The sequence below is a fragment of the Eleutherodactylus coqui genome, chromosome 2, assembly GCF_035609145.1.
Source record: "Eleutherodactylus coqui strain aEleCoq1 chromosome 2, aEleCoq1.hap1, whole genome shotgun sequence".
NCBI lineage: Eukaryota > Metazoa > Chordata > Amphibia > Anura > Eleutherodactylidae > Eleutherodactylus > Eleutherodactylus coqui.
In genome coordinates, this window is record NC_089838.1 from 211,671,492 (window position 1) to 211,690,019 (window position 18,528).

Consider the following 18,528-nt stretch of genomic DNA (forward strand, 5'->3'; position numbering starts at 1 on the left):
CTTTTTAGAAGAAAGCAGCCATGTTTTTCTAACCCTAGATAACCACTTTAAAAAGGTATACAGCCTTAGGCCTCCCTCACACAGGCGTTTTGGTACAGCGTTTAGCGACGCTTTTTTAACACAGCGCTAAACGCTGTACAACGCTCCCATTTATTTCAATGGGGCTGTTCACACAAGCGTTAAAGTGCAGCGCTTCCAACACTGCGCTTTGACAGCGATGCAGGTCCTATTTTTGCCTGTTTTTGGCCCTGCGTCGCCCATTGAAATGAATGGACAGCGGTTTCAGCACTGCCGAAAATGCGGTACAACTTGGTACCGCGTTTTTGGCAGTGTTAAACGTCCTAGCAATACTACTTGAGAGAAGAAAAAAAACAAACAAAAAAAAAACAAAAAAACAATTCTCACCTTGCAGGTGCGGTTAGGGTCCCCACTGCTGTATCTGGAGCTTTGGGCACTCGTCAAGCAGGCAAAGCATTGAATTCCCCGCCTCCCAGCAAGAGATTGCTCTAATTGGCTGAGTGACAGCCCGCTTAGCCAGCGCTGGATGCACCAATCACAGCCATTGGGGAGGGGACCGCAATACCACCTGCAAGGAGAGTATTGATTTTTTTTTTCTTTTTAGCATCCAGCGCTGCTGAAAGCGGGCTGAATCCGCAGTAAACACAGCGTTGAAAAACACTGCACTTCTGCAAACGCCTGTGTGAGGGAGACCTTACAGCTCTTCGTAGTCTATAGAGGAAATCTGTAAGGATCTCCACTCTAGTCCAGTGGTATTTACTGAAATCATAGTGCTAGCATAAGTACATTAAAATTCTAATATGTAGCAAACAAATGAAAACACAGACACTGAGCTTTTTTTGGTTTATTTTGTTTAATAGTGACTTTACTGCAAAAAAAAAAAAAAAAAAATCATTAAAAATTTCCTGAACAAATGTTATCTTTGTACCAGCGGCATATTTTCCCTTCCTTTATTCCCACCCTCCCTCTGACGCCCAGTGCATGCCTGGAATTCAGACTTTACTTCTAAGGCTGCAAACAGTGATTAAACACATACCCCCTTTCCCCGAGGTTCTTTGGTTCAACAATAAAAAATATACACACGAGAAAAAAAAAAAAAAAAAAATACACAAGACCACACAAATATTAAAAAAAATTAGTAATCCTTTTTAAAACCAGAGTGACGGCTCCCAACCTCCGGCATTTAAAAGGCTGAGATATTAAAACAATTTAAAAATAGAATAAACTTTGTACTGAGGTAATGATTTAGGGTTGCAAGTCAGGCCTACAGAATGAGGATTGCGTCCATGGCTCAAGACAATCTACATCAATTCTCCTTTTTAAGGATTCTCAATAGGCCTCACTGCAGCTCTTCTGTTAATTCAGTGTCTCATCTCCATGACCGAGAGGTTATCTGGTATATGAGGTATGTTTAGTTATACATAAAAAAAAAAAAGCACCAGTTGCTCAAAACGCTTCATATATGTGATACGAATTAACGCTATCAATCAGATGGCCCCATCCTACACTGCCCTGTGCTGAGACAGGACGATGGGTAGCGTTATCTGTAATACTTGTCCTGTAGGCTTCAAACCTAATCAGGTACTTATCAGAGGAGACCGAATGGAACGCTCTTCTGAATGGACTTCATGAAATTAATATATCAAGCACCTGGTGCTTCAAGTATTCTAATACATAAGAAGGAAATAAAACAAAATCTATGCTTCACAGGTAAAATAAAACATTTCCAAAAAGTTAAAATATGCATAAGCCGAAGAGAGTGGATTTTTTGTAGAACTACACAACAACTGCTGGTGTGTCACTATTTTACATTCCTAAAGTTAGCAGCAGAAAAGTGAAACTTCTGTACCTGTTACCGAGTAGCGAACATATCGCATCCTAAACTAACTGAAGCAACAGGAAAATATTCTTCTGTTCGCCAAAGGACAGCTAGTATGCTGACACCTGAGGTAGACGAACCATGGATAACAGTGCCTGTACTGAGGGGAGGACACCCACTGACTGGGATGCCCTCATGTAGTCTTTGGGATAAATCCAACACCCATCCATTTGGGTAAAGGTTTATCCTTTCAAGTTACTTTTCAGGGAGAAAGGCAGAACATATCTGGAAAGAGAAGACTAAAGCTGAGAGGAGGTACATAGCAATGAGCACATTTTGGAAAGCCATGTCTCCTACAAAAACAAACTTGCCAAGAGCTGCCACATGCATTACTTGTAAGATTATAAGGGCCACTCCAGTGAAAACATTTCATTTTTCCATCCCTGCACCCATCTGATTGTCTGTCACACTCTGGATGTCTGCTACATAGTATGCAGTCACTTCCATGCAGTGCAGCCTCCTGTCCGATACTTATTGGACATCTTGACATTTTTTACTATTCTGTGCCATCAATCCCATGAAGTAGCAAGCATAGCATCACATGACCAGCTAGATCCTGTACCATCTCTGCCTGCTGGGAGGATAGTAGAAATAAACGTGGTGTCAACAGCACTATCCTAAGCACTAGTCCAGTGGAACAATTGATGCATAGTCATCAGGAACCGCAATTAAAAGTCTGAGACGCCATTTGCTCTTGATGGCGCCACGATGGGTGTGCATGTTGGCATGAAGATGGCTCTCACAATGATGTAAGTGTATTGGCTCATTACTTTGTGGGTTGGGCCCAAATGGCTGTTATTAATTTGCACTACTATTTATGTGTGACATTGTAATGTGTACGTATGCCGGATGAAGACTGTTTGGTGGAAACGTTGCTACTGTTTGGCCTATGGAGAAAGGAAGATGGTTTTCCACGTTGCATCGTTCATGCTGTCACGTTCTTCTATTTGCTGGGAGGATAGTGTGATTACACCACTGTATACTCATCTAAATAAACTACAGACCATAATTATACAGTCAGGAGGCTGGACTATCATCTCCTTTATTATAACTGTGTGACAGAGGCCTCTAATCATCAGCAGTAACTGTGATCGGAGTTTGTGTCCCCTGCTAAAGAGTTTTTTGTGGTAGAGTCCATTACACAGCAATAATGCTGACTGAAAAACAGACTTCTTGAGAGAACAAAGTCAGGTGGTCAGAAAGAAATTCACATGACCCACCTGAGGAGACGGATGCCAGGGAGTTTCAGACGGCAAGGAATAACGAAACAACGTAATACTAGCCAACAAATATACTGGGGGTGGGGGGCTAGTTACATCAATGAAAAAAGAAAGATTCACCGGAGCAACTCTTCAAAACACGAACACTATCTTACCATGGGTAATAGCGAAAAACAGTTCCTCAGCATATCTGTTCGGCCAAGCTCTCCAAACCATCGTCTGTCCACACCCCTGGTTATTCATTTTCTTAAAACGTCCATTAGTAAGTTAACAAAAAAACACAATAAATGAAACAAAATGTTCACAAATATGATTGAGGATGCAGCGTGCCTTTTCGGGCAATAGGATTGTCATAAAGATGGCATCTGTGAGAATGTGCTGTCCAATCCCCCTTCACCCCACAGTGCTTTCTGGGACCACATGGGCATTGTGTACTTGCAGTGTATAGATCCAGCTTACCCAACATAATACTAAACTTCAAATTAAACTGCCAGCTGATCATACACATAGGGCCCATATTTTGGAAATCTAGCAAATATATCTTTCACATAAAAAAGCTTTTTTTTTTTTTTAAACACATCTTCTAGCATATTTATCTACATTGTTTGAGCTCCCGCACTGATTACTTTGATATCAAATCATAATCCATCTGAACTGCATTATTCTAACATTACTCTGTTAAATAATAATGAAACTTTATAAATAAAACTCATACAGTAGGATTCCTGAGTGTGAGAACATTAAACTAGTATGTCATTTAAAATTCTCATTTTGGGCATAATGATCCAGTTGTTTAGTTACTTAAAAGGTGTTCATCGTGCCCAGACCCCACGCCCAATTTGTGCCAAGCAGGGTAGGTCAAATCATGATTTACCACGTAGAATTGGATGGTCAATATTATTAAGGTCATCCTCTTTGGAGGCTTAATATGCAAAATGGAAAGTCCAACTACTAAAGCTCCTATCTGGGCTGGTTTACTACATATTCATGATTTAGTGCCATTGGTAATTAGTTTAGCACACAGTAGAGAAGTAAAAAAAAATTAAATATCACCAATCATTGTCATATAATGTAAGCTCCTACATAGACCTTCAAGTTCACTTTATATGCAATTTTTTTTTCTGAACTAGTAACATGAGGAATATGATGTAACTGAAGCTATATAGCATCAAACCAACACCACATCACATCAGCAGATAAAACATGAGCACTCAAAGACAGAAGAGAATTTAAAACTTCCTTTTGAACACAAGATTGAACTATGCTAAAACCCAACACGCCTTAGCCAACTATCCTATAACATGTCTATTGTCTTAAGCACTTCTTCGAATTGGGCATCAATAACTGAGGGACAGAGATGATGGTGCCTAAATTATAAAGGTAAGAGGGGTGTGAAGAACGTTCCCAGAGTCCCCTTGTAAATTACATGGTGAATGCACAAAAAATGAATTGCTGTCGCTGATCCAACCAGAGCTTGATGGAACAGCCGGTATACGTTTACTTCTCATTGTAACGAGACACGGGGAAGGAACAGGGAACGATGCAGGTCTACTGCATATGTATGTTCCCAAAATGCCACACAGTAGGATAGAGCCAACTCTCCAAGGCAGGTTAAATCACTAGATCTCTGCCCAGTATTCTTCCTGCACATTGATGAATTTTTTGTAATGCCATCAGAGAATGAGGTAAAAATCGGTTGTGAAACCTTTTGTTAAGGTGAGGTAAGCGGAGTTGAAGTCTTCCTGCAAGCTGAGGTAGGTACGGTTGTGTAACGCTTTCTCGCAGAGGCGGCAAGTAGTATCATGCTTATACCCCCTTATTCAGAGGGACCAGCTGGTGGAGGGCTCAGCTCCTGGGGTACCCCTGGAAGAAGTAGGGCTCTGAGATGCTTGCGAGGTATTGCTGCTGCCACTTCCCCCGCTTTGCCCAGTGTAACCAGCAATTAAAGGAACAGGCTTCTGAGCGTACAGAACACCTACAACAGAAAATATATACAGATTTATAAGATGTATGCAAACAAGTGTGTTTTCAGGTATTTATTTTTCAATTAAAAGAGGGACAATATATAGGCAAAACAGAACCACCACAAACGAAGACCAGTTAGGAAGCGCGGAGCTCTCAGGTGGTCGTCTTATGAAGACAAACCCTCTTTCACAATGAAGTCTGCAAGTTGCTATGGGTCAGAGTTCAGAAGCCTACGGCCATCAGCTGCTATCGCAGGGACAGACTAAAGCCATATATTGCTGCTGCAGTGAAAATGTATTGAACACTCTTACAAGTAACAGCCTCATGGAGGACATTATACAGCAGTACTGCGCAGTGTGTATATGATTTTCAGTAGCTGTGCGACAGAAAAAAACCCACTACTAGTTGTAGCCACGTGTGTGCATCTCTTGTTCAGTCTCCCTCCAGCAGGCATATATTTTTACATTCCACAACACTTCTGCTCGATTCACAACCTGATTGGTTATTTGGGTTGGCTGACTCACAATTCCAGCAACCTGATTGGTTGTTTGGGTTGAATCGAGCAAAAGTGTTGTGGAATATAAATATATGCCTCCAGCAGCCCTCTGCTTCTCCTCCAACCTATCTATAGGCTTATAGGGGCAGCATGAGGCAGCAGCAAAGACTCCCCGTGCCTACTTCCTGTAACCTGTATCATGGTCTGTTACTAGAGACTGTCTTCACAAACTGGTACAGGGCATCAAATTAGAAGGAAGTGAGACCCCTAGTGGCCAGCACTTTAGAGACCACCCCTACACAAAAACACTCATAAAATAAAATAAGGCTAAAGACTGACTACAAAACTGGTGGAACGTCTCAAGAACAAAATTTATTAGGAAAGGGGTTGTCCGAGTTACAAAAGGCCATTCTAAACGGGTCCCCCATGGTGTAAAAACAAAGGAACCGATACTTCTCCATGCTCATCTCTCGATGGCAGCTCTGGGCCTCCACTGTGTTGTTGTTTACAGGCTGCAGTCAGCCTGTAAACATAGGAAAACTTTCTTATGGCTAAACTTTCCTGCATGAGCACAAAGCTCTTGGATGCTCCTTCGCATCAGAATACCTGTTGTCATTTACTCCTTATGAGCCAGCTTTTTTGGGCCTTCAGGATGAGAACTTTGTCAACACACACAAAAAAAAAGTTAAGCTTTGGAAGTGTGGTGTTTAAAAAGCTGGAACTGCTATGAACAGCAATGTGAATGATAGAGCCACTTATTCAGCCAGCGGTCACATGTACAGCAAACAGCACATGACCACTGCAGCGTCTTCCAGGATCCGAGTAGTGAGGGCTTGCAGGACTCTTGCTCTGAACAGCAGGTCAATTATGGAGGTAGGGACTGTTTTTCCCCCCCCTTTTTGCTTTAAATTTTATACCACTCCTTGTTCATTATTATTTTTAGTCTGAGGAAACCCTTTAAGAGTTAAACACTCAATCTTTAAAGAAAGAAAGAAAATCCAAACCTAAAATGATAAAAAGGGACAGATATGGATGTAAACCAGATTACTCCAGACTGCAGAACAACAGATACAATAAGGAAACACAAAATGTTAACTAAAAATCCATATTGTGCATCCGTACAGTCACTTGGGTATAAAAATTTGGAAGGAGCCCCCACACTGGCAATTATCGCACACCTTGGGGACTCTGTTTGGCCCCTTGCGGTTACGATAACTCCATAACTTCCGATGGACTGAAAGAGGAAACTCTTAAAAGCTGGGTTGACCTGGCGTTTTACTGTGCACCCAAGCCTGTGTGTCCGGGGGTTCCGTCTGAATCACTGAAAAGGTTATTCAGATGAAAGCTGGGATGGAACTATAGACTTTCATGAGTCAGACGGTGACCACTTTGACCACATTTACATTCCTTTCCAGCAAAATAGTGTAGTTACCTATGCAATTCTGTCTAACACAAATGCTGAAAAGGAACAGAAACCTGCTGAAGAGGAGACCAAAGCTTTTGTCCGTACTCAAAGTGCACTAAGGGGGGGGGGGGGGGGGGGGGTTATCCTGGACTTTTACCATTGATGACCTATCCTCAGATGCAGATATTACAAGCACTTTACAGGGAACAATTCAATGATGTCAAAACATGACGTCTGAATGTAAATTACTCCAGAGTTGTAAATTATACACAGACTATGATTGTATATGGCTACATTTCAAGACATAACTAAGAAATACTGCGCCACAAATCGCGGTCTCTCACCTGTATACATTGTGCCATTTATTTCAATGGACATGTTGATGCTGCCAGTGCCTAGGTTGAGTGAAGTGTCCTGCCGATCCTGTGCTGCTAGGAAAATGATTGAACATTGATTCAACATTTATCAAGCTTGTCAATTTGGCGAATAAGTACAAAAGTAGTCAAAACTAGGCATCGGCAGGAAATAGAATTTTTCACCCACCTTTCCCATTGATCTTTAGCTTCATTGGCATCTGCCGTGCCATGCTCAGTAGGTTGTGCTGAAGGGCTTGCTGCATGAGTCTCTGCTGTTCTTCTATGGAGGTTCGAGATGCCCGCTTCTCTGGAGGCTCCCCGGACTCCAGCCGGTCTTTCAGCTGTTCCACTGAAGAGGTCCGCAGTCCAGTAGAATTTTGTTGCACGCTCAAAGCCGCAGAGGCGACAGATATGCGGTTTGGCAACACGCTGACAGGGCTATCACCTACAATAGACAAATGTTACCAGTGTGTTATTTTTTGGCTTGTGGCAGCAAGCTACTAGCACAATTCAAAAGAAAGTCAGTGTCTTACAGACTACGGCTTCCTGCCCATCCACTACATGCACTGTGCCTAAAGAAAAGCATGGAGGAACAGAGAGGAGTACATTATCCAAAATAAATGTTTTTAAGTTAGCCTGCAGGAGGTTCACAATGACTGTCCGCAGTGTTGATAAAGGACCTAGACTTTGCTATACTTCCACTTTGAAACTGTCCCAAGTTGGGAGAATAGGACGGCTCAGCCGCTACTGCGCATGTGCTTGAGCTGTCGTATTAAACTCTACAAAGATAGAGAGGAGGCCGGGGCTACTGCGCACAAAGTGCACAGCTGAGAGAACCGCTTCAGTACAGCAGTGGGGGCTGCATCCAATGGCAACCTCAACTATACAATCCTAAGCACAGAAGAGAAATATTAAGAAAAAGGAGCAAAGGAAAAAAAAATGAAGGTATTTGCAAACTTAACACAAGAGGCTATATAAAGTATGATTACTGAAATGAGAAGATCATGAAGGGCCCCAGTTATTCTTTTCCATAATAATTATACTCTATATAGATCGTTAGAGCTCTATATGAAGTACTAAGGTATATCATAAAAGTCAGGAAAAATAATACGCCACTATAAAAGGGAAGCAGTCATGTCCTTTATGCGGTCTTCTGAGGGAAGCATAAATTAGTAACACACGGATTTCAGTGGTCTGTCACTTATAGGATAAAGTGCAGTGAGTTTTAAAAACTTAAGGCCCATCTACACGAGCTGATGATAGCTTAAAAAAGGCGATCGTTTTAGCGATAATCATTGCGTCTAAATGTGCGGCCGTCGTGCACTGCTAGCTGATCGTTAAATTCAGTCCAACCTAAAAATTGTCATTCAGCCTCATCAGCAGTTCTCTACGGGGAGTGCTGATCGCATGGTCTCCCGCTGGAGAACAAAGGATCTGAATGCAGATAAGAGCCCTCGGGCTTTTAACTGCATTCAGCTAAGGCTTTATTTGCACACTTCGTTGCTCTTAAGTAGCTGAGTAGCTACTTAAAAGTTTATGCAAAATGATCGCTCAAAGCTGTCAAACTGCTGTTTGAGCGATCTTTGAGCAATCATCAGCTCGTGTAAATGGGCCTTTACATCTTGTTGCTGCAGCTCCCAGCAAGAGACAAGTCTAGTTTACTCATGAGGAGCTGCTAGCCACATCCACTCTCGCTGATTGGCAGATTTCACAATATGCAACCTAATAGCTAGAAGACTGTCAATCACAAAGGAGGGGGCTAGCAGGACCTCATAAATAAACTGGACTCCTCTCTTGCTGCTCCACTGCACTTTATTCAATAAGGCCGAAAGCACACGGGCGGATTTGCATTGTGGAATCCGGAGTCGGCGTCTGCCTCCAGAGTCTGCCCATAGCATGCTATGGCAAAATTCCTCTACATGAGCAGAAATAGATTGCGATTTTACACTTGTGGAGGAGAAATCGCAGCATGCTGCAATTCTGTGCAGATTCCGCAAGGACAGCTTCCATTGAAGTAAATGGAAGCCGGCCGGCCCGTGGCCCTTGTGCAATTATCATTGTGGAAAGGTCACAGGATCCACGTCATCGCCTAGCGGCGGCGCAGCATAGTCTGTACTGCGCATGTGTGCCAGCCAGCACATCCGCAGCACAGATTATGAAGACTGCGGACAGGTACACAGGGGTCGCCGGCCAGGCACCCGGCTTAAGTGACAGACCACTGAAATCAGTATCTGCCACTACTTTATGCTGCACATGACAGGTTCTAGTTAAAGCCTTATAAAAACAATACATAATGATGATATAGCCTTACAGCATAACTTAATGTAACTAAATGTAAGGCATTTTAAAAAACACTAGCTTTAACAAATACAAATCACTAAAATCACACAATATAATTATAATAAATTAAAAAACAAATCGGGAACTTGCTTGATAAGAGTAAAGCATGATAAGGGTTCCCTAGTGACATATTCCAACTCATATCCCACACATTCTTCATATCCTTTGCCAATATGTAAGGCAATGAGAATTTGGTCATGCTGTTCTCCTGTTCACCAGTATGGGGAGCTAAAGGAAAAAGGATGAAAATCAATCTTGTACTATGCTTGAAACTTAGAAAGTAAGGCCCTTTTACACGAGACATTCAGATTCCTGCATCCAGCAGCAGCCTGAACGATCATCATCTCAGTGTAGATGTATGCCTCGAATGAAGGATGAACAAGAATTTGCTTAAAACTGCATGCATAAAACTGAATGACGGATTGGCCTGTGCAGACAGGCAGTCACTCCTCTATGAAGGACTGCCTGTTTACTGTAACTAGAGGCAGGCGGGCGCAATCCACCTCTATTCACTAGTGATGATTGTTCCTGTATAAAAGCATAGGAATTATATCGTTGGCACGACCTATCGGTGCAAAAGAGCATCATGCGTTCAATCTGCAAAGAAGTGATTTTTTTGCCAAATATATGGGCTAAAAAAAAAAAAAAAAATGAACATAGCAGTATAGATTAAAAGCAATGGCATGCAAATTTTTTTAATCTTGTACTGATACAACCAGAAAACCAAGGAAGAATATATGCAAGATTTACTATACATCTTACTGCAACCACTGACCTTTCTTCAATGGAGTAATTGGTGATATGCGTGATGACGGGTGCATGCCAAGCATGGGCACAGGAAGCTTCTGGGCCAAGAGAGAATTGGGCCCTGCTGGAGTTGGGGAGTAGTTAAAAGAGGTAGTACCATAGCTGGGACGTCTGCCCTCTCTTCGGTTTCCATCTATTGCAGCTTGCAACTCTGCTGGAGAGCTGAGAGATTTCTTCTCACATTCATAGAGATAAAGGTACTTCATGTATCTGGCAATACAAACAGACAGAATGAATGCAGCATGTGTGGAATAATTGTGCTGCGCACCTCGCTGTGCGCGTACATTGTGTGGACATTGCTCCCGGCCATAAGAACAGCTTAACAATCCTATATACTTTCTTCTTCCTCTACAATTTAGGGTCCGTTTAGACCTGCCGATTTGTCGTTTAAATGAATGAACAATGTCAGAGATCATTCAGGAAGCCTGTTTATACAGGCAGATACATCGTTGGCTCCTTCAAATGAGAAATCAGTCAGCCATTCAAATTGGCTGTATAATTGAATGAGAGCGACTGAACGATCGGTGTATAAACCGAACCATTAGTGAATGAGCCAACCATGATCTTTATACATGCGTAAAAGGAATGAACCTTGAACATTTTTTTCCCCGTTGTTTTCTTACTTTTAAGTTTGTTGCCCATGCGGAAATACAAACTAGCCTTTACTCACCAGTCACAACTCTGGACTGCCTCTCAGTTTACCCTGCTGGCGCTCTTTTCACAGGGTGCAGACCACCAGTTGATGGAATGCCAAAGGCTACCGCAGCCAATCACTGATCTCAGCGATCAACCTCCGAGGTCTGCGACTGGCTGCAGCAGCCTGACATGCTCCGTTCACAGGATCAGTTTGCAGCTTGTAAACAGACCTGGTGGGGTGAACAAAGGCAGCGCTGGAGCAGCAGGAAGCTGTAATTGGCAAGTAAACACTGGTTTGGTTTTCCCCATAGCCCGCATATTTAAAATCTAAAATTAAAACTCAGAAAACCTTTTTTTAAAAAGGCCCTTTTACACTGACAGATTTTCAGCCAGGAACAAGTGGTGATGCAACCATGCAGCAACCTAATAGTCATTCCACCCACCTAGCCTGCAGCCCCAGCCCAGCGGCAGCAATGCCTAGTCTGTGACCGCCGACCCCTCCCACCTGTCATCTGCCGAGAGAAGTCAGCAGCCACTGCCAGGCCTTAGCTGTATGCTAGCTGCTGCCCAGCCAAAAGGCCCATAGCAGTAGGGGAGTAGGGGAGGCTCCCCATTACTACTGGGGCCACCATATGGATGGGTGGGGGACTCCCCATTACTACTGGGGCCACCATATGGGGGACTCCCCATTACTACTGGGGCCACCATATGGGGGACTCCCCATTACTACTGGGGCCACCATATGGGGGACTCCCCATTACTACTGGGGCCACCATATGGGGGACTCCCCATTACTACTGGGGCCACCATATGGGGGACTCCCCATTACTACTGGGGCCACCATATGGGGGACTCCCCATTACTACTGGGGCCACCATATGGGGGACTCCCCATTACTACTGGGGCCACCATATGGGGGACTCCCCATTACTACTGGGGCCACCATATGGGGGACTCCCCATTACTACTGGGGCCACCATATGGGGGACTCCCCATTACTACTGGGGCCACCATATGGGGGACTCCCCATTACTACTGGGGCCACCATATGGGGGACTCCCCATTACTACTGGGGCCACCATATGGGGGACTCCCCATTACTACTGGGGCCACCATATGGGGGACTCCCCATTACTACTGGGGCCACCATATGGGGGACTCCCCATTACTACTGGGGCCACCATATGGGGGACTCCCCATTACTACTGGGGCCACCATATGGGGGACTCCCCATTACTACTGGGGCCACCATATGGGGGACTCCCCATTACTACTGGGGCCACCATATGGGGGACTCCCCATTACTACTGGGGCCACCATATGGGGGACTCCCCATTACTACTGGGGCCACCATATGGGGGACTCCCCATTACTACTGGGGCCACCATATGGGGGACTCCCCATTACTACTGGGGCCACCATATGGGGGACTCCCCATTACTACTGGGGCCACCATATGGGGGACTCCCCATTACTACTGGGGCCACCATATGGGGGACTCCCCATTACTACTGGGGCCACCATATGGGGGACTCCCCATTACTACTGGGGCCACCATATGGGGGACTCCCCATTACTATAGTGCCTAATGCAGCTGAATATGTTGGCGCTATATAAAGATTATTATTAATTTGGAAGCAACCATAAGGCTGATGTGGCCTTCGGTGAAAGAGTGTGACACCCCTAGTGCCCTCTGCTGCTGGCAAACGCTTACTCATTTGTGAGTTGATTGATGGCACCTTCACACAAATGGTTGGTGGACAAAGCTTTATTCACAATCATCTGCCAATGTAAAAGGCCCTTAAAGTGCGTTTAGACAGAGCGATTATCGTTCAAAGAAGTTGAAGTAAGCAATAATTGTTCAGTCTAAATGTGAGCCAACGCTTCTCGTTTGTCATTCATTTTATGCAGGCACAAAAATCATTGTTGGCTCATTCACTTCTCATTCCCTTTAAATAGCGCTCGTTCAGTCTTTCACATTAGCTAATGTGAAAGACTGAATGATTTTCGTTTTGAACGAGTCAACAATGAATTTGCCCGTCTATACAGGCTGCATGAGAGCAAACGAGCTAGCGATGATGTCATTTGCTCAAACAAGAAGCAGCTCATCTAAAAAGGAGCCTAATAGTATATTTACAGGAACGACTGTCGTCTAGAGAGGCACACGAGTGAGTGACGTCACCGCTAATTGTTCGCGCACAATGTTTGGACAGGTAGATAATTGCTCACTTCTCGCTCAGTGCTTCACATTCTAGGTTACACACTGAGCGGGGAGCGTTTTAGACGCAGCGAGAAGTGAGCGACACGGCGATGATTTTTATGCTGGTTGAAACTGAGCGACAAACTAAAAATAAAAGCGTAGTGCGCGATGGCTTCGTGTTCAGACATAACGATTATTGCATATTTTCATTTGTTTGACAATGGTTATGTGTAAATGGTCCTTTAGTCATAAGCTAACAAAGATGGACAAAAGATCTACAAAGCAAACACCACACAAAGTAAATTGTGCATCTTGAATGCAGACAGAGGGCGGTATTATTTCACTCACTGTGTACGCAGGGTGAAGGCAGCACTGGTAATGGAGGTTGGTAAATTAAGTCCTTTTGTGATCTCTCTCCAGATTTTCTTATTGATCACCTCAACAAGGCCTCCTTTTTCAGTTACAAGCTTGTAGAGCATATAGAGGTCCAGCAACTGTTTGGCCATTATGGGTATACGGCTGATTGGGGTGCCTAGGTCAAACAAGTAAGGGACAGAAAACACAGCTGGTAAATATGGATTTTAATTCTAACTTACCTGCTACAGCATGAATGCAATAGTTACATCAAGTATCGCCAACATGGAAGGCGGTGCTCCTCACACATTAAATGATAGGTCTAGTAAATATACACATTCCTGGGTCACCAATATAAACACAATCTAACAGAGCCGATGGCGAGGAGGGGACTGGTGCCATATAGTGCTGCTCAGGTTGTTCTGCAAGAGCTACCAAGCTTCAGGCTGCTCGTAAACCTCTAGGTTTTGATCAGTTTTTTTTAAGCCAAAATCAGAAGTGAATTTAAAAACAGGGGTACTATTTTTCATTTTTCTCTTTTTATGATTTACACTCACTTTTGGCTTCAACAACTGCATCTCAAACCTGAACAAAACCTGCACACGGACAGGTAGCTTTAGGCCGCCTGTCCACGGCCGCGACGCAATACCGCTAGAGGGAGGAGCACCAAAAGGTCTCCGCGATGAGCCTATATTAATGACCGCAGAAAGTCACGGCATGCTGCGATTTTAGTAACGTATGTGGAAAATCGCTACTCGTGTACAGTAGGCTGCGCTTTCCATCATTATCCTATGGAAAGCGTGTCATGTGAGCTCCGTGTGCGATTTATCGCCGCAGATCTCGCTATGACGCCTCGCCCGTATATAGCCAGCCTTGCATAAATTATCTATTATTTAGACATAGTTGTAGAGAACATCAATTATCTTATCCCCTTAGTGACAAGCCTATTATTGTGCTTTAAGGACCAAACGCTTGTCATCGTCGCATTACAAAAGCCATAACTTGTTGGCATAGCTATAGGAGGGTTTGTTTTTTGGGGGACACGTTGCATTTTTTATTGGCACCACTGTGGGGTACATATATTGTATAAACCTATATACAATTTGGGGGGTTTTGTTCTTACAACGTTCAGCAGTTGGTAAAAACAACATGACTTTCTTATCTAGATCAGCACAATTACTGCAATACCACGTTTATGTAGATTTCCTTCATTTGGATTACTTTGCACAATAAACACATTTAAAGAAAAACAATTGAATCTGCACCGCCACATTCTAAAAATCGATAGCATTGTTACTTTTCCAGCAATGGAGCTCTTTAATGTTTTGTTTTTTTTAATTTCACCATTTTCTGCTCCGTGACTTTTAGATTACTTTTTATTCGGAAAGCGAACAAAAGAAAAATTGCAATTCTGACATTACTTTTTAAACTTATTTTTACAGCGTTCAACATTAAACACCATAATACCTGTATGTTGCTTTAAAAAAAATAAAAATTTTCATTGAAAAAGGGGATTTGTGTGTGTGTGTGGGGGGGGGGGGGGCATATTTTCTTTAAACTGGATTTTAAAAAAAAAATCTTAAATCAAACCTTATTAAACTTCGACGCTATTTTACAGACCCTCAGGAAGACTTGAAGTTGCAATAGTTCAATTGCTAGGATAGTACACTGCATTACTTACAAAGTGCATTATATTATACCTATGATAGCAGCCTATTAGAATCTTGTGGAGGCGGGGCCTAATAGCATTACATGACAGATATGGAGGCCTTTGTCAGGCTTCCAGCTGCCATGGGGACCTATTGGTACCTTGCAATCACACTGTGGGATGCCAATGGGTGATAGAAGGAACCTTCTCTCCCTGGTATCTGCGTACATGTTGTAGCTGCTATTGACTGTGGCATGTAAGGATCTGAGGTTTCTCCGCATCTAGCAGTTAGAGCCGGAGCCTGGCTGTCAGTAGACAGCTAAGCCATCGCTTTAAAAAGATATATGTGCAGGTTAAAAGCCCATTAGTAAGGTCAGAAAAAAGGCGCTTTGGATGTCACTAAGGGGTTAAATGACATGTCTAGATAGTGTTTGTGAATAGAAGATGGCAGTTAATGTCCAGGCTTTGTACATGAAAAGCAGATGCTAAAACATGTGTCTGTTGTGGGCATTTACATGTTTAATATGCATCCTGACATCTGTCACATAGATTACACCAGCTTCATTTTATTACTATCGGTAACCATCACATTCTCTAGGACCTCAGAAGCCCTTGGTGTAATGAACCTCCGTGACCTCTGACACTAATCATGGGGAGTGCCCTATGACAGTCATCAATCATGGAGGTGATAGCAAATAATTCCTGCAGCAAGGATGGGTGGATTGGGGGAGGGGTCCACGGACTCCCTGATGTCTGCTCTGTCCCTTATTATTTCCAGACCCCAGGCTTGTGGGGGTGGGGAGTGTGTGTGACAATCACAGCTGTGGGTTGGCGGCACTAGGCATAGATCTGGCCTGGTGCTGCTTCAGGACCCCACATTGGCCATTCAGACCTAGGCAGTAGCAAAGGACAGGATTTAATATATTACTCTACTTTTAAGCCAATTATAATCATGAAGCAATGGACATAAAAAGGGACATTCTGCTATCTGTCATCATTGCAAAAGCAAACTAAGGTTTTATACATTGGCTGTGATCCCTTGTGATATCAGACAGGAACTCCTCGTAATTAACGGATTTTCCCCTGAGGAGATAAAACTCCCCCGGGATATACAGACAATCTAAGAAAAGCAACCCGTTTCCCAAGTGTAGAGCGAGCCGACTCCGAGCCACAGATGATGCAGTCTACAGAACTAAACCGTGAACGAGCCGAGATGGAATCTAGAGTCATCGTCCCATTTAGGGAAGTCGGTAGAAATACACCAACTCCGGCTTATAGAAAATGTATACATTATAAATATAGCATATTAATTCAATGCACACTTTGTGGCATATTTCCTTTCACAGGAGATTAGTGAAGTCTTGTGATCTGAAATTGTATTCCAATAAACAGATTTATGCTGCATCTAAATAGCTTGGTTATATTTTAGGAGAATGGTGATGAAAAGCCTGATGTGACCATTTTAATGTAGGAGTCGGAGTTTGGGAGAATTGAGGAGCCAAAGGTTTGGCTTACCGGCTCCACAGCCCTTTGAATAAGGAGAGAAGTATCAGTCTGTGTAGTTTTCCCTCTTTAGGCCTCGGTCAGACTAGCGTTTTTTTTTTACGTTGCTAGCAGCGCACGGAACGCGCTTCTAATAGAAAATGCTGCAGGTCACATGTAGCTCCGTGGTGCGCACCATCGATAGGACCGGACCCATCTTTGGTGAGAGCTGCACAGGGGTGTCCATTGACTCCTATGGGACCTGGAGTCTATGAGAACTCCTGTGCAAGAAAAGAAGATTCCCCGCTGTTTACAGCAGGACATTTAAAGTGTGCTACCCAGTTAGTCCCCGTGGAGAGGAGGGGACTCCCAGGGGGTTCCCTTAATCCCCGCGGCGACTAACAGGAATTTACAGCAGGACATTTAAAAAGTGCTTCTGGGCAGCACTTTTAAATGTCCTGCTGTAGACAGCGGGGTACTCCTCCAGCCCCGCTGCTGGGCAATTCCCTAGGCCCTCTAGCCCTGCGGCCCCTCTATATACTTGCTATGGGGAATCTGTAAGAAGCCCTATAGCCCCGCCCACTCTACGCTCTGGGGATATCCCTTGGGCAGAGAGAGAACGAGATTATGAGTTAATCCCCTATAGCAGGGAGAGAGAGTGGAGGTATGGGGGATTAACCCATAGTCCTGCTCTGTCTCTCCCTGCTATGGGTTAATCCCCCATAGCTCTGCTCTCTCCCCCTGCTATGGCGAAATCTCAAAGCCCTAGCATTCACACATCGCTGATTTGTCACAGATTTTGGTGTGGATCAGCAGCAGATTTTACCCTCACTTGAATTCAAATTGAAGGCGTGAAACCTGCTGCAAATTTCCATCATACCATCGACGACTGAATGCACTCTAAAAAGATACGGTCACATGAAGCAGTCACTATACAAAAAAATCTGTTACATTTTACAATACCGGCAGTATGGATGAGATTTCACAAATTACTAAAGTACCTGCTTTAAAGTTACTGATTTCAATGAGAGCTGCTCTTGCAATTACGAGTGCCGGCCACTAAGCAGTGCTTCCGCTCTGACTTTGGTGTATCCCGGCAGACACTTCCTGGATTACCCCTTTAACTCAGAAGCAATGTCTCGTTATTACCGACTGGCCAGTGCTGGTATATGGTTATATTACTCAATGCTAGTTCCAGTCCCAAATGAATTATTATTTATATACAGTAGCGTCAACATATTCTGCAGCGCTTACACATTGAGTTAGGCCTCATTCAGACGGCAGTATTTTGGTCAGTAAGGCATGAACCAGCAGTGGGTCCAAAATACAGAAGGGTTATAAATCTATAGTAGCTTCTGTCTCTATAGGTGCTACTCCTGACATTGGCTTACAAATAGTGACCAAAGTCCTGCCGTCTGAGCGAGGCCTTAGTTCTTCATCCCCCCACGTCACATGTTGGTTACTATTCTATCTAGTGAAAGAAACCGGTATCAGACTAATACCAAAGTTTTTTCATGTCCCTGTGGCAATTCTATGAATCGGTGTCATAGATTCACGCATGAGATCGTAAGTAGAACATACTCCAGAATAAAGTGCGCCAATTAGTATTGCACTGGAAAGGAGTACTAGTAACTGACATTGTGTACAACCCTATATATACTGTTGTATAAAGAAACAGCGTTGTACAATGTAACGTATTCAATTTCCAGGAAGGAAATCAAG

General features: G+C 43.6%; 1 protein-coding gene across 4 annotated transcripts in view; it reads right to left on the minus strand.

Annotated features, from left to right (window-relative positions):
* Window positions 1–878: 878 nt before the first annotated feature.
* Window positions 879–18,528, minus strand: part of ARID3B (AT-rich interaction domain 3B) — a 59,095-nt gene continuing 41,445 nt past the window's right edge. Inside the window, exons 5-10 of one of the 4 annotated variants that reach the window (XM_066592418.1) lie at window positions 13,671–13,854; window positions 10,455–10,696; window positions 9,770–9,907; window positions 7,527–7,784; window positions 7,328–7,411; window positions 879–5,092 (exon numbers count right to left, since the gene is read on the minus strand). In XM_066592418.1, coding sequence (XP_066448515.1) covers window positions 4,938–5,092; window positions 7,328–7,411; window positions 7,527–7,784; window positions 9,770–9,907; window positions 10,455–10,696; window positions 13,671–13,854 — 1,061 coding nt within the window. In that variant the 3' untranslated portion in view covers window positions 879–4,937. Of the gene's footprint in view, window positions 5,093–7,327; window positions 7,415–7,526; window positions 7,785–9,769; window positions 9,908–10,454; window positions 10,697–13,670; window positions 13,855–18,528 lie in introns of all 4 variants that reach the window. The other 3 variants (XM_066592417.1, XM_066592420.1, XM_066592419.1) reach the window with 3 other exon arrangements.